Source organism: Equus caballus, chromosome 14 (genome assembly GCF_041296265.1).
Source record: "Equus caballus isolate H_3958 breed thoroughbred chromosome 14, TB-T2T, whole genome shotgun sequence".
NCBI classification, from domain to species: Eukaryota; Metazoa; Chordata; class Mammalia; order Perissodactyla; family Equidae; genus Equus; species Equus caballus.
In genome coordinates this window covers 105520573-105536635 of record NC_091697.1, presented here as the reverse complement: position 1 = coordinate 105536635, position 16063 = coordinate 105520573, and the positions used below count along the sequence as shown (strand labels likewise).

General features: G+C 39.3%; 1 protein-coding gene across 23 annotated transcripts in view; it reads right to left on the bottom strand.

Annotated features, from left to right (window-relative positions):
- Positions 1 to 16063, bottom strand: part of GFM2 (GTP dependent ribosome recycling factor mitochondrial 2) — a 109514-nt gene that overhangs the window by 65382 nt on the left and 28069 nt on the right. For 21 of the 23 annotated variants that reach the window (XR_011425219.1, XR_001378362.3, XR_011425215.1 and 18 more), the window contains 7 exons: positions 14465 to 14525; positions 14031 to 14210; positions 7588 to 7668; positions 5519 to 5667; positions 3712 to 3852; positions 3530 to 3629; positions 1785 to 1974 (listed from right to left, as the gene is read on the bottom strand). Coding sequence is in view for 7 of the 23 variants with exons in the window: in XM_070233393.1 (XP_070089494.1) it covers positions 1785 to 1974; positions 3530 to 3629; positions 3712 to 3852; positions 5519 to 5667; positions 7588 to 7668; positions 14031 to 14210; positions 14465 to 14525 (902 nt within the window). In the remaining 16 variants the exon portion in view is untranslated. Of the gene's footprint in view, positions 1 to 1784; positions 1994 to 3529; positions 3630 to 3711; positions 3853 to 5518; positions 5668 to 7587; positions 7669 to 14030; positions 14211 to 14464; positions 14526 to 16063 lie in introns of all 23 variants that reach the window. The other 2 variants (XM_070233390.1, XM_070233391.1) reach the window with 1 other exon arrangement.

Below are 16063 nucleotides of genomic sequence, written 5' to 3'. Positions count from 1 at the left end.
AAATATATTTAAAAGAACTCATTTCTTTTGCTGGGCAGCCCCTGCTCTTAAGTGCCTGGCCCCCCTTGATATAACTAGCTTGGATAACCTTGATGTAACCGGGCAGCCAGATTCATGGTAGCTGACCCTTCTCCCTTTGAGTCAAGACCACACCTAGCTGGCCTCAAGGCATTTTAAGGTAACAAGAAAATCGCTGCTCTACGTTAATTTAAATACTGTTCTTTCACCAACTGGACAAGAAAAGACTCCAGCTTCCCTCAGTACTTGGTGGCTGTCTTCCACCTGTACTCAGAGCTCTCTCATGTGAACTCCAGGCAGAGAGGTGAGGAACTGGAACCCCTACTTGGCTAGGAATTTTCCTTTCTTTCCCACCAGGCACTCAAGAGACATGAGGAGGCAATAAAGGTTGTTTTTGTTTTTCCATAATCCGTGAGTCCAATTTTTTTTCAAGAGGAAAAAAATGGCTTCTAACGTTACCACTGGAATTAGAAGCGTTGTCCTTAAACAGTCTAACGGGAATTCAGTGATGGCCTCAAAAAGAGGTGATGACTGAGCTGAGACTCAAAGAAAGAGCAAACATTTTACAGGCAGACAAGTTCAGTGGTGCATCATAATCCAAGAGAGAAGAAATGAGAAGAAACAGCAATGCCAAAAGAACACGGCATCTTCAGGAAATCAGAACTACTCTACCACAGCAGCAGAAGTGTGAGTAGTTACTCTCTTGTTATTTTTGCTTGGAAGAAAGAAGAGGATTCAGAACGAAGGAGGAAGTTTCCAGAAATGAGGCCGGGTAAGAAGGCTGATGTCAGAGACTGCTAGGAGCCTTCCACTCTGTGCTGCTCCCTGGCTACAAGACTGCATTTACCAGACTCCCTTGCAACTGGTGGCCACATGTCTAAGTGACAGCCAATAACACAGAAGAAATCTTAAAAGGGAAAGTGGCACATCTTCTTTCTCTCCCTTACTCCTTTCTGCTGTCAGGTACTCCAGTGTGATGCCCACGACTCCAGCAGTCATCACAAGATGACTAAGGACAGGAGCGACGCACTCAGAGAGGCAGCAGGGAAAGACTGGAGGCTGGGTGCCTGATGACATGGAGCCACCTGCTAACCCCCAGGCTACCAACTCAAGGCATATTTTACAAGAGAAATAAACTTTTGTCACTAGAGCAGCTGTTATTTGGGGGTTTTCTGCTATATGTAACCAAATCTAATTGGAAATGATAAAACTGGAATCATGAGCTTTACATGCCATACTAAGGAGTTTGGGTTTGTGCTAAAAGTAATGAGAAGCCACTGAAGAATTCTGAGCAAGTATGCTAAAGAACGAAGTATGTAACACTCAAATATGTCAAACTTCATTAACCAGAGTATATAGATATCTTCATAAGTTCTAAAGGTAGAGCTAGCAACCAAGGAAAAGCAGCGTTTTTATAAATGGTGATGAGAAACAGAATCAGTTATGAATTGGCCACTGTCAAATCTAATATACTGCAAGGACAGTTCTGAGGTCAATTACTTAGAATCTCATAGCACCATACAATCTCCAATAAGGAAGAATATGATATGAGAAAAGTGGCCAAGATATAAGCAAAAAAAAAAAAAATGAAAGGAGTTTGTAAAAATCAAAACATCTTAAAGAAAAAACTAGACCAATCACAAGACATACTTAGCAATAAATTCTGATAAAACTGAACTCAATCACAAAAGCAATCTTTTGAGGGTATAACGTAACTATTTTATCTTTATCAGAGCACTAATTAATTGATAAAAGACTCTTTGTACCTGGCTGCTTAGCCATTGAAGGGGGTTCTATGGTACAGAAGAACACAGGTTCTGGAATCTCCACCCCAGCCAATAAAAGTCTCTCTGCTTCACTGTTTCGTCTGTGCTTCTTTTCTCCCTCCCTTTCAGCTCGACGAGCTGCAGCCAATGCACTGGACTTGGATGAGACAATGGTGTCTCCTGTGGCAGTCTGCAAGCAAACAAGATGCCTGGGAACAAAACAGGCTGTTGGCAAGCACTCAGCTTCCACCAAGAACATGAAACAAGAAAGATTTTAATGTGGCACTTTCTTTTCAATAGAACTTAAAGGAAAGCTTCATAAAGCTCATTATAACTTTGCATAAAGCTAATTTAACTTGTATGAGAATTCTATCCAAAATACTGCTGTAATAAATTCTAACAATAAACTATACACACACACACACACACAATACACATCCTAATTCATTTGGCAAAACAAATGTACCTTCCTCAATTTTTAATCACGTCAAGGCAGGTCAGGTAGAAGTCCATTATAGTGTTTGACCACCAGTAAAATTCATTACTATTTTACAGAAAATCCTCTATTAACTAAAATATGCAATTAACCAGAATACCCTTGACCATGCAAAATTATAGCTTCCTTGTAGACTCGTTACTTTTTAAAACTATAATTTCATTTTTAAACTTTTATATTATGAAGTTCTGTGCCAGTTTCCTTCTCTGTAAAGATATTCCTAATGAAGTAATACTCCAAATGTATTTGTGTAACTCCTTCAAATACACACATGGAGCTCCTGCCTTTGGGTAGACAGAGACGACACTTCGATGCTAGAGGTCCAACATCCAGACCATGGGACTGTTCTACTAAAGGATCTTGAATCTTGCAATTAACCATAAAGAGCTTAAAATGTGAAAAGTAACAATGTTTATCCTAAATGCCAAATACACCAAAGTTTAATGAGAAACGGCCTTTGACTTAATCCACATTTAAGTGAAATGTCCTTAGTTTTAACCCAACAAAAACATACACAGCATCGGGGCTGGCCCCGTGGCCGAGTGGTTAAGTTCACGCGCTCCGCTGCAGGCGGCCCAGTGTTTCGTTGGTTCAAATCCTGGGCGCAGACATGGCACTGCTCATCAAACCACGCTGAGGCAGCGTCCCACATGCCACAACTAGAAGGACCCACAACAAAGAATATACAACTATGTACTGGGGGGCTTTGGGGAGAAAAAGGAAAAAAAAAAAAAATCTTTAAAAAAAAAAAAACATACACAGCATCAAGTATTTTCATTCATTCATCCTACAAAAGTCACGGAGTGCCTGCTACTGACCTAGGAACTAAGGATAGAGAACAAAAGAAACAAAAATCCTTTCCCTAACAGAGCCTTCATTGGCAAAATATTTTCAGTCATTACCTGATTGGTTATAAGGTTAAACTGTCTGCAATAACCACGACAGGAAAAAAACCCAATGGGAATAACACAATATTTTATATAAACTTAAAACATACGTATCAATAGTGTATTATTTTACTTAGATTTGAACTTCATATGAATACTATCCATACTGTTTGTAGTCTTCTGTATTAACTTTTCTTTCTGTTAAGTGTATGAGATTCAATCATGCTGATAAAAACGCTATGATATTCATTATTCTACTATTGATGATTATGTGGATTGTTCATGGGTTTCTGCTATTACATAATACCTACTTTTAATTAAATATTTAAGCTGTTTCTTGGAGAAATTATCTAGTCACTTACATGTTTAAGCCCAACAGTCAAAGCAATGTTACCAGCAGTCAGTGAAGGGATTTCTATATGCTGGTCAGCAAATGGCAAAAGCAGACGACTTATTCTCTCCCTGTAAAACCATGATTTATGTTAGTAAAAGTATTTTTTTTAAATGAACACAGTTTTAGAAAATAACCTAAGTTTCTACTTACGTGCAGTTTCCATTAATATTATGGACAGCCAACTGGGGTTTCAGCATGCCTGAGTAAATGCGCATAAAAACCAGTGGTCCTCGCTGCTTGTCATGGAGAACTTTAAATGCCAGTGCACATAAGTCGCCCTTATACCACTGCCTATAAAATTAAGGAAACATTCCAGAAAAGCCTTTAAAATACACTTCCCATATATCTATCCAGATCAGATCAGGATCATTGCTCAAACTTAACCCTGAAGTCCTCCAAAGATCCTTCCTATCTTCTGGCTCCCAGGGCCAACTGAACAGCGTTAGGACTATGTATCTCTCTTCCTGCACTGGACTAGACCATTTAATAGAGATCTTACCAGTAATTCCTTAAAACTAAAAATAATGGATTCTCTTCCAAATATTACCTCTATTTGCAAGTAATTCCATTGCCAAGTGTTCCCTCCCCCAAAATTACACCTAGGAACACAACATCACTCCTCAAAACACCGGTACAGGGTAAACAAATAGGTACTTTCCAATTATTGCTTTTACTCTCTCCTCCCACTTTCTCTCCAGCTGCATAACCATACAAATCCACACTATAAACTTGAACTTGTTTACACAGTCAACATTCTTAGAGAATGACGTCCTTAAATTGGTGTTCATTGATAGGCTTCGGAAAGTCTGAATCTCCCTGAAATTGCCAAATTTTGTGCACAGGTACAAATTTCTGAGGAAAAGCTCTAATTTTCATTAGTTTCAAAGGAGTCTATGACTCCAAGTAGGTTAGACACTTCTATTACAGAACTTGTCCAATCTTATCCCTATTCCCTCCAATTTTTACCTTTATTTGACAAACACTCACATAGAGAGCTTACCATATACTAGGCATTGTCCTACGTGCTTTACAAATGTTAACTCCTTTGGTTCTTGTAACAATCCTATGAGACAGGTCCTAGTCTCTGCATTTTGCAGGGGAGAGCGTAAGCAACTTGGAAGAGCTGAGGTGTGAATCCAGGCAGCACACAGCCCGGGCTTATGAGCACTTCACCACAGCGCATCTCCAGTGGAGACGTGGACAGTGATCAGCGTCCTGGCTAACAGGACTGAAGCCCACTTCTGCCTGCTGTTTTACACAGTGCTCACTCAGATTTTACAAGATGTATTGCTAAGTACAAAGCCGTTAGTGACAACAGGAGTACAACAACAATATTTCTTTACAGCCAAAAAATACTTTGAGCATATGGAAAATCTTGATATCTAGAATAAATGTAATTCTGTCTACAGAATATTTATCAAACAGCCCCAGTACACTCCTTATTTTTTCAACTAAGACAGCAGGGTCAACACTTGTACTTTTACACAGCAAAAAAGCCACACATTCGTTGTTTGTTTTTTTTAAGATTTTTTTTCTTTTTCTCCCCAAAGCCCCTCGGTACATAGTTGTGTATTTTCAGTTGTGGGTCCTTCTAGTTGTGGCACGTGAGACGCCACCTCTGCATGGCTTGATGAACGGTGCCATGTCCGTACCCAGGATCCGAACCGGCAAAACTCCGGGCCGCCAAAGTGGAGCACGTGAACTTAACCACTCAGGCCCGGGGTCGGCCCCAAGCCACACATTCTTAACTCTATCTGTAAACACAGCAGGTTACGAGAAATGATGACAAATGTCCCTTTAGAGTAAAAGTTACTATGGCTCTATATTATTTATAATGATATCCTTCACCAATGTTATTCAAAAATGGTGATTCAACTACTCTTAGTGAAACAAGACCTTATTTGCCTGTCTGCTTTCTCAAGGCTGTAAGATTTAATCTCTGTGCTGGCATACTTACAGGAATTCATAGTTGCGCTCTTCAGGGGAAGGCAAGTACATGGTAATAGCATCTAACAGGGGCTGGACCCCTTTGTTTCTGAGGGCACTTCCACAAAGCACCGGCACTGCTGTCTGAGCCAGTGTTACTCTGTGTATTGCAGTCTGGAGCTACAAAGCAGACAGATAAATTTAAGTATTTTTTGTGCAGTATACTGGTCTTGGTCAAAATATCTCAGAATGAGAATGCTTCCTTCACCAACCAGGTAAAACAGCACTCCTCAGCACACTTCCATTATTCCTTTTTTTCCCCCTTCTTCTTCTCCCCAAAGCCCCCCAGTACATAGTTGTATATTCCAGTTGTGAGTGCCTCTGGCTTGCTATGTGGGACACCACCTGAGCATGGCCTGATGAGCGGTGCCATGTCCATGCCCAAAATCCGAACCAGCAGAACGCTGGACCACCTAAGCAGAGCGGGTGAACTCAACCACTCAGCCACGGGGCTGGCCCTCCATCATTCTTTATGGTCTTATTCTTCTTTCTTTTTCTTTATAACATTAATCATTACCTGGCATATTAGACACATATTTATTAGTTTACTGTCTGTCTCCCCATCCACTAGAATGTAAAATCCATATGAGCTATGAGCTTCAGAGTAAGTCCCATGAAAACACTGCTGAATCTCCAGAGCCTAAAAAAGTGCTTAACACAAGTAGGTGCTTAAAAATCTTTCTTGAATAAATGAATTAATATACTTGTGATTTAACCTTGATAGTTTAATAGAGGAACTGGTCATAAATTAAAAATATAAATATGAATAACAGTTTCTTCAAATGAATTAGATCCTCATTACATAAAATCCAAAGGAAAACGAGAGATCAATGTAGAAAAATTTTTTAAAAGACCTCAAAAACCAAGAAAAGCTTGAGTGTGCTTACTCTTGATAAGAGAAATGGTCAGTCAACTCCACTTCAGATTGCAAGCTCTTTGAAAATAGAAATCATGTTATGTGACTATAGGGCACAATAAACATCACAATTAAGTACTCAAATACTAATCAATAAAAAATTTCAAAAATTATGGCATTTCATTCAAAAGAAAAAATCTTTTTTTTCCCACCTCTAAGTTCCAATGGCTCAAGACTAATCTACAGTTCTCGTGTTTTTCTTTAATACTTTTTGTGAAAAATGACTAAGTGAATTTGCTGGACTCCATTATACATATTACTATTTAAAAACTCTTTACTTGGTAACTCATTTCGTAAAGGAAAACAAAGAGTAAATTTGTCAAATTCATGAGGAAGACCCCTGGCAGAAAAAAACAGAAAGGCCTTGAAGAAATCTGTCAAAATTCAATTACTATCAGTATTTCACTTGCCTATTCTCTGGTTTAATGTATCCCAAAAGAAAAAAAAACAGAACTGTAATGAGTTTCCACTAAAAATTAAAACAGATTAAAAAAAAATGTTCTGAGAAAAACGATCATTGTAGTAGTCTGAAAAACCAGTAAATTTTAAATACAAAATTTCTACCTGTGAGTTCCCTAAAAATACTTAGGAGAAATGATGACAATGAAGAGAAAAAGCTGCAGGGCCAGGCCCGCGGCCGAGCAGTTGGGTTTGTGTGCTCCGCTTCGGTGGCCCAGGTTTTCGCCAGTTCGGATCCTGGGCACGGACCTAGCACTGCTCAAGCCATGCTGAGGCAGCATCCCACAAGGCACAATGAGACATCTACAACTAGAATATACAATGATGTACTGGGGACTTTGGGATGAAGAAGAAGAAGAAGAAAAAAAAAGATTGGCAACAGTTGTTAGCTCAGGTGCCAATCTTTAAAGAAAAAAAAAGGAGAGAAAAGGCTGCAGAGAATGAAGAATTAACTTATCTTCACTCAATATAATTAAACAAGATTCAATTTCTAATTTTATAAAGTATATCTGAGAATAGTAAATCTCTGCCATTATTTAAGTGCCTGTATTAGCAGTAACTTTATCTTAATGTTCCCCCAATTTTTAAGCAAGCATTTTCTAATAATATGCAAACCACACTCAATTAGTAAAACTTGGTAAAAGTAAACGAGTAATAAAATTTACCTTTTCAGCTGGTAGCAAATCAAAATTTTCACTAAATTCTCCTAAAACCAAGTCAGCAAATTCATCATCCAAGTCTGCAACCTGTAAAGAAAGGCTTTAGCTATAACTGGCATTTATTGTCACAGCTATTAAGTCTAAATACCATAAATACACATTATCCAAATGTTCCAAAACACCTACGTGATCTCCCTTACCCAGGCCAAGGAACTCTTCACATCTTCTAGAGACAGAGTTTTTCTTTGAAAGGAAAGGAGGTTGAAAATTGAAGATATGCTACTATGAGTTTCCTAAATTCATGGGAAGCCAGAGCTAGATAAAGGATTTCAATAAAGTGTTATTTACTCAGAGTGCTCAAAAGAAATACAAGAAAATGCACAATATATAGCCAACGATAATATATACAGTGAACTGCTGTTTTTAGATAAATCTGGGTGTCTTAGTTCATAAAAAAGTTTCATCTGACCCCATCCCCCCGAAAACAGGAACAAGACAAGGATGCCCTCTATCACCGCTCTTATTAACATAGTACTGGAGGTCCTGGCCAGAGCAATCAGGCAAGAAAAAGGAATAAAAGGAATCCAAATAGGGAAGGAAGAAGTGAAACTCTCGCTGTTAGCAGACGACATGATCTTATATATAGAAAACCCCAAAGAATCCATTGGAAAACTGTTAGAAGTAATCAACAACTACAGCAAAGTTGCAGGGTATAAAATCAATTTGCATGAATCAGTAGCATTTCTATACTCCAGTAATGAACCAACAGAAAAAGAACTCAAGAATACAATACCATTCACAATCGCAACAAAAAGAATAAAATACCTTGGGGTAAATTTAACTAAGGAAGTGAAGGACTTATATAATGAAAATTACAAGGCCTTTCTGAGAGAAGTGGATGACGACATAAGGAGATGGAAAGACATTCCATGTACATGGATTGGAAGAATAAACATAGTTAAAATGTCTATTCTACCTAAAGCAAGCTACAGATTCAATGCCATCCCAATCAGAATCCCAACGACATTCTTTACAGAATTAGAACAAAGAATCCTAAAATTCATATGGGGCAACAAAAGACCCCGAATTGCTAAAGCAATCCTGAGAAAAAAGAACAAAATGGGAGGCATCACAATCCCTGACTTCAAAACATACTACAAAGCTACAGTAATCAAAACAGCATGGTACTGGTACAAAAACAGGTGCACAGATCAATGGAACAGAATTGAAAGCCCAGAAATAAAACCACACATCTATGGACAGCTTATCTTTGACAAAGGAGCTGAGGGCATACAATGGAGAAAAGAAAGTCTTTTCAACAAATGGTGCTGGGAAAACTGGAAAGCCACATGTAAAAGAATGAAAATTGACCATTCTTTTTCACCATTCACCAAAATAAACTCAAAATGGATTAAAGACCTAAAGGTGAGACCTGAAACCATAAGGCTTCTGGAAGAAAACGTAGGCAGTACACTCTTTGACATCAGTATTAAAAGGATCTTTTCGGACACCATGCCTTCTCAGAGAAGGGAAACAATAGAAAGAATAAACAAATGGGACTTCATCAGATTAAAGAGCTTCTTCAAGGCAAATGAAAACAGGATTGAAACAAAAAAACAACCCACTAACTGGGAAAAAATATTTGCAAGTCATATATCTGACAAAGGCTTAATATCCATAATATATAAAGAACTCTCACAACTCAATCACAAAACATCAAACAACCCAATCAAAAAATGGGCAGGAGACATGAACAGACATTTCTCCAAAGAAGATACACGGATGGCCAATAGGCACATGAAAAGATGCTCATCATCGCTGATCATCAGGGAAATGCAAATCAAAACTACGCTAAGATATCACCTTACACCCGTTAGAATGACAAAAATATCTAAAACTAATAGTAACAAATGTTGGAGAGGTTGCAGAGAAAAAGGAACCCTCATACACTGCTGGTGGGAAGGCAAACTGGTGCAGCCACTATGGAAAACAGTATGGAGATTCCTCAAAAAATTAAAAATAGAACTACCGTACGATCCAGCCATCCTACTACTGGGTATTTATCCAAAGAGCCTGAAGTCAGCAATCCCAAAAGTCCTGTGCACCCCAATGTTTATTGCAGCACTGTTTACAATAGCCAAGACATGGAAGCAACCTAAGTGCCCATCAACAGACGAATGGATAAAGAAGATGTGGTAAATATATACAATGGAATACTACTCAGCTGCAAAACAGAACAAAATCATTCCATTTGCAATAACATGGATGGACCTTGAGAGAATTATGTTAAGTGAAATAAGCAAGCAAGAGAAAGATAATCTGTGTATGACTCCACTCATATGAGGAATTTAAAACTATGGACCAAGAACAGTTTAGTGGATACCAGGGGAAAGGTGGGGTGGGGGGTGGGCACAAAGGGTGAAGTGGTGCACCTACAACATGACTGACAAACATTAATGTACAATTGAAATTTCACAAGATTGTAACCTATCAATAACTCAATAAAAAAAAAAAAGAAAAAAAAAGTTTCATCTGGTGTTTCTCAAATATTCTGAATGTTCACCAGGTCTCCTAAGACAGTCAAACCAAAAGAACTAATCTTATTTGTAATCCTGCACTGACGGAATAAATTTAATTTGGGGGTTGTAGGCATTTCAGTAATAAAAATACAATTATCTAGTTGATGTTCTTTTCATGATCATCTGCCTATATGAAATAGGAGAATTCAGCTGACAATAAAATTAATAAGTTTCAAAAGTTTATAATGTACAAGGGAGCAAAACATTCAAACTTGGTGAGAAAAACACACTTTTACCAGCTAACTATAGCAGAAATGTACCTAACCATCCTCCTGAGAAGAGCAAATCTGATGGTTAAGCACAGCTTCTGAGTTAAGCTGCCTGGAAATGGCTCCCCTACTTAACTAACTTGTTCAAAAACTCTGGTCAAGTGACAGCAGCTCTCTTTGCCTTGGATACTAGTACCTACCTACCTTACAGGGCTGTTGTAAGGATTAAATAACCAATTCAAATTATGCTTCCAGAACATACAGTAAGTACACAAGAAGTATTATTTATTATCACTGTTCACCTTTAGAACACAAGAAGTTGATTCTAGTCCATACTAATCTTATTTTCTAACTTAAAACAAATTTTAATTGTGGTAAAATAGAACATAAAATTTACCATCTTAACCATTTCTAAGGGAACAGTTCAGCAGTGTTAAGTATATTCACACTGTTGTAGAACTAATCTCCAGAACTTTTTCATCTCACAAAAACAAAACTGTGTACCCATGACACAACTCGCTCACTCTCCCCTTTCCCAGCCCCTGACAACTATGTTCTTCTTCCCGTCTCTATGACTCTGACTACCCTAGATACCTCATATAAATGGAATCACACAGTGTTTGTCTTTCGGTGATTGGCTTATTTCAATACCATAATGTCCTCAAGGTTCATCTGTGTTGTAGCATATGGCAGAATTTCCTTCCTTTTTAAGACTGAATGAGATTCCATTGTGTATACACACACCACATTTTTATCCTTTCACCTGTTGATGAACCCTTGGATTGCTTCCACCTTTTGGCTTTTATGAATCATGCTGCTATGAACAAAGATGCACAAATATCTCTTTGAGACCCCGCTTTCAGTTCTTTTGGATGTACACCCAGAAGTGGAACTGCAGGGTCATATGGTAGTTCTATTCTCAATTTTCTGAGGAACCACCATATTATTCCCACAATGGCTGTATCATTTTCATTCCCACCAACAGTACACAGGAGTTCCAATTTCTCCACATCCTTGCAACACTGATTTTGGTTTTTTGATAGTAGTTATCCTAAAGGGTGTAATGTGGTCTTATTCTCTAATTTTATACATACATATGTATTCCTTGTAATTAGCACTTTTATTACCTACTGATACTCTCGAAGTTTTCCTTTATTTTCATTACACAGTATCACGTCCTAGAACAATGAAATACATATGCAAGTGTATGCTGGCCCCTCAACCAGATTACAAAGTCCTCCTTAGGTTTATTCTGACAGCTCTTTTGTAAAAGACAAAACAAAAACAAAAAGACCTCAAAGAGGAACCAAGTATGTCCCTCATGATTGACTAATAAACGCTGATTACACTTCTGTTCTTAGTATGCTCCCTCGCATCCTGGAGAAGCAGCACAGCACAGGGGCGAGAGCCGGAGCTCCAGACTGAGGCAGCCCCGGGCAGAGTCTGGCTCCGCCACCTTCCAGCTTCAGGACAACTTCTCTGAGCCTGTCTCCTCACCTGTAACATGGGGATACTACAGGTTGTGGCAAGGCTTAAATAACACATGTAAAGAACTTAAGCTAGATCACAGTAGGTCCCCAATAAGCATTATCCACTAATAACAAAGATCACTACTATGTTAATGATAAAGGTGATGATTACTATGTATTACAGTGGAAAATAATTACTTCAAAAAGAACTATAGGGGCCGGCCTGGTGGCGGAGCAGTTAGGTGCGCATGTTCCGCTTCGGCGGCCCAGGGTTCGCTGGTTCCGGATCCCGGGTGCGGACATGACACCGCTTGGCAAGCCATGCTGTGGTAGGCGTCCCACATATAAAGTAGAGGAAGATGGGCACGGATGTTAGCTCAGGGCCAGTCTTCCTCAGCAAAAAGAGGAGGATTGGCAGTAGTTAGCTCAGGGCTAATCTTCCTCAAAAATAAAAAAAAATAATAATAAAAGTAAACACTATATAAAGAACACTAATGAAAAAAATTAATGATGAGAGGATCTATTTTGAACAGTTTAATTTAGAAGTGAAAAATCAAAGGGTTCAGACAAATATTTTTCTGTTTGAGATTCAGGGAGTTTTTATTTAATGTTATATTTTACTTATTGCTCTCTATACTAAAAATATCCTATCAACATTATAAATATTAACAATCTTGCTATTTTCCATTAAGATTTTGAGGGTGGATGAGGTCCAGAGTCATATATTAACTATAAAATTGATGGTTTTAAAATTTTCTAAATAATTCAACATCTGGTAAAGTAAAATATGGACATACCCTTTGACTCAGCAACTCCATTCCTAGGTTTCACCCTATACGAATTCTTGCACAGGTGCACAAGGAGATATATAGATAGATGTTCACAGCAACACTGTTTGTAACAGCAAAAAAGAGGAAACAACCTCGAAGTCCCTACCCAGGAGACTAGACAACAAATTGTGGTATAATCATATACTGGAACACCGTACAAGATTGAAAATGAAGGGGGCCGGCCCTATGGTCGAGTGCTTAATTTCTCGTGCTCCGCCTTCGGTGGCCCAAGGTTTCGCCAGTTGGGATCCTGGGTGCAGACATGGCACCGCTCCTCAGGCCACGTTGTGGCGGCATCCCACATGCCACAACTAGAAGGACCCACAAGTAAAGAAAAAAACATACAACTATGTACTGGTGGGATTGGGAGAGAAAAAGCATGGGGAAAAAAAAGAAGATTGGCAACAGTTCTTAGCTCAGGTGCCAATCTTTAAGGAAAAAAATAAGATTGAAAATGAAGTGCAACCACACATACTAACATGGATACATCTCCAACATGATGTTGAACACGGTAATAAAATACAAACAGTATCATTACAATTCTGTAAAGTTCAAAAACATGGAAAACTAAGTCCTTCAGGGATACAGGCATTTGTAGTAAACTAGAAAGGAAAGCAAATGAAAGACAAACACTACAATCAAGATAGTGATGGGGTAGATGATTAGTGGAGGGGAGAGGGATGAACAGGAAGTGGACATGGGGATTCAAGAGTACTGCTAATATTCTATTTCTTTTTTTTTTTTTTTAAAGATTTTCTTTTTCCTTTTTCTCCCCAAAGCCCCCCGGCACATAGTTGTGTGTTTTCAGTCATGGGTCCTTCTAGTTGTGGCATGTGGGACACCTCCTCAGTGTGGCCTGATGAGCCGTGCCATGTCCGTGCAGCGAAATCCTGGGCTGCCAAAGCAGAGTGCAAACTTAACCACTCGGCCACGGGGCCGGCCCCAATGTTCTATTTCTTAAGCTGGGTTTGTGCATACATTGGTGTTCATTTTATTATTCATTACACTTTATATATTCCATGTGATTTTTTTTTTTTTAAAGATTGGCACCTGAGCTAACAACTGTTGCCAATCTTTTTTTTTTCTGCTTTATCACCCCAAACCCCCCCATACGTAGTTGTATATCTCAGTTGCAGGTCCTTCTAGTTGTGGGATGTGGGACGCCACCTCAACATGGCCTGACGAGCAGTGCCATGTCTGCGCCCAGGATCCGAACCCTGGGCCGCCGCAGCGGAGCGCGCGAACTTAACCACTCGGTCACGGAGCCGGCCCCCAATTTTATGCAAAATTTTACAATAAATAAAACATTTTTTCAAGTTTCTAAATGCTTATGCAATCTTAAACTCCCAGCATTCGTTTTACTTGTTCGATCAGGGCATTCCTTGCTTCAGTCGTCTTCTTCAGCAGTTCAGGATCACTCATTTCCAAGAGGGGTTTTCTCTCAAAGTCTTTTCCATCATCTGAGTTGGCATTCCAAAGAAGTTTTTCTTTACTTACTACATCCACCACTCCTTTGAAAGTTTTGGCTTCTCCAATTGGTAACTAGAAATCAGAGTGAGATTAACATTATTAAATAATCGCTCGAGTAGAACTGCACTGGTGATAAAACTTCTTTCTCCAAAACATCTATTATCATTATTACGTTAATCTACACCTGTTTTTATTCCTATCCTAACTTCTTCCAAAAAAAGATGTGACAAAGCTTCAGAAATGTACATAATATGTCACAAGAAATAAACTGATGAGGAAAATGAGAAGGAGCTATTCCTATTAATCAACGAATTGTATCAACCAACCTGTAAAACCAAAGGCTTTGCGTTCAACTTCTCTCTGATGCTTTCAACTGCATAGTTAAAACTGTAGAAAACAAAATAATTACAGTTAAAACAAGTTTGATAATATTCTCTAGAACTATAACCCTTTTTATTGTCCCTAATGTTTACCATTTAACAGTTTTCCATAAGACGACACCTTGAATAAACTTTGTTTTTGTTTTTTTTGCTGAGGAAGATTAGCCCTCAGCTAACATCTGTGCCAGTCTTCCTCCACTTTACATGTGTGTCATCGCCACAGCGTGGCTGATGAGTGGTGTAGGTCCATGCCTGTGATCTGAACCCACAAACCCGGGCCGCCAAAGCAAAGCACATGGAACGTAACCACTGTGCCACAGGGTCAGCCCTTGAATAAACTTTTAATGTCAATTTCAGATAATAGTAACTGAGTATCTACCATAATCCTGCCACACAGATATTTAGGGTATTATTTTTGTGAGCTTCACTTAACTAAAGTTTGAGGTTAAGGTTAAATGAATTCATCAAGGTCACAGATAATAAATTGTGGTTAGGATTCAAATGCAAGATTTGTGCTTGCAAGTCAACATTCTTTCTTCTAACAACTACATTTGCTATCACGCATGACTACCAGCTTTCTTCCAAGAGCCAGCCTGACTAATTTTTCTATACTTTTATATTAGGTGGGTTTTTTTTGTTTTTTTGGTGAGGAAGATTGACCCTGAGCTAACATCTGTTGCCAATCTTCCTCTTTTTGCTTGAGGAAGATTGCCAGAGAGCTAACATTTGTGCCCATCTTCTTCTACTATATGTGGGATGCCGCCACACCATGGCTTCACAAGTGGTGCTAGGTCCATGCCTGGGATCCAAACCTGTGAACCCTGGACCACCAAAGTGGAACTCACAAACTTAACCACTACACAACTGGGTCGGCCCCTTAGGCATTCTTAGTATCACATGCTGTGCTGTTTACTTCTGTGCTAACACTGTGGTTGGCTACCTATGGCACACATGCCATCTTTGGTACATGGGCTGATTTATACATACATACATGCAGATCACTCTGGTCCCAATGTTTTTTGGGGTTTTTTCCTGAGGAAGATTAGCCCTGAGCTAACATTTGCTGCCAACCATCCTCTTTTTGCTGAGGAAGACTGGCCCTGAGCTCACATCCATGCCCATCTTCCTCTACTCTATATGTGAGACACCTACTACAGCAGGGCTTGCCAGGCAGTGCATAGGTCCGCACCCAGGATGCGAACCAGCGAGCCCCAGGCCCCCACAGCGGAACATGCAAACTTAACTGCTGAGCCGCTGGGCCGGCCCTGGTCCCAGTGTCTTTGAGAAGCAGCCTAGTAGTCAGGCATCTCCCTCCCCAGCATCACAGGTGCTGTCAGTCAGCAAGGAATCCAAACAGAAAAGGGTCGGAACTTGAGCCTCGAACATTTCAAAGGTTATTGTGCTTTTTAACAATCAAGATAAAAGTCCTTTAAACCAGCAGCCTTTGAATTACTGCAGAGAGTTACACAAACACAAAGCATCCTATGATTTAGGGGAGGGACAGTTGATGTTTTGTTTTTGCCACTCTCACATCACGGACCAGGA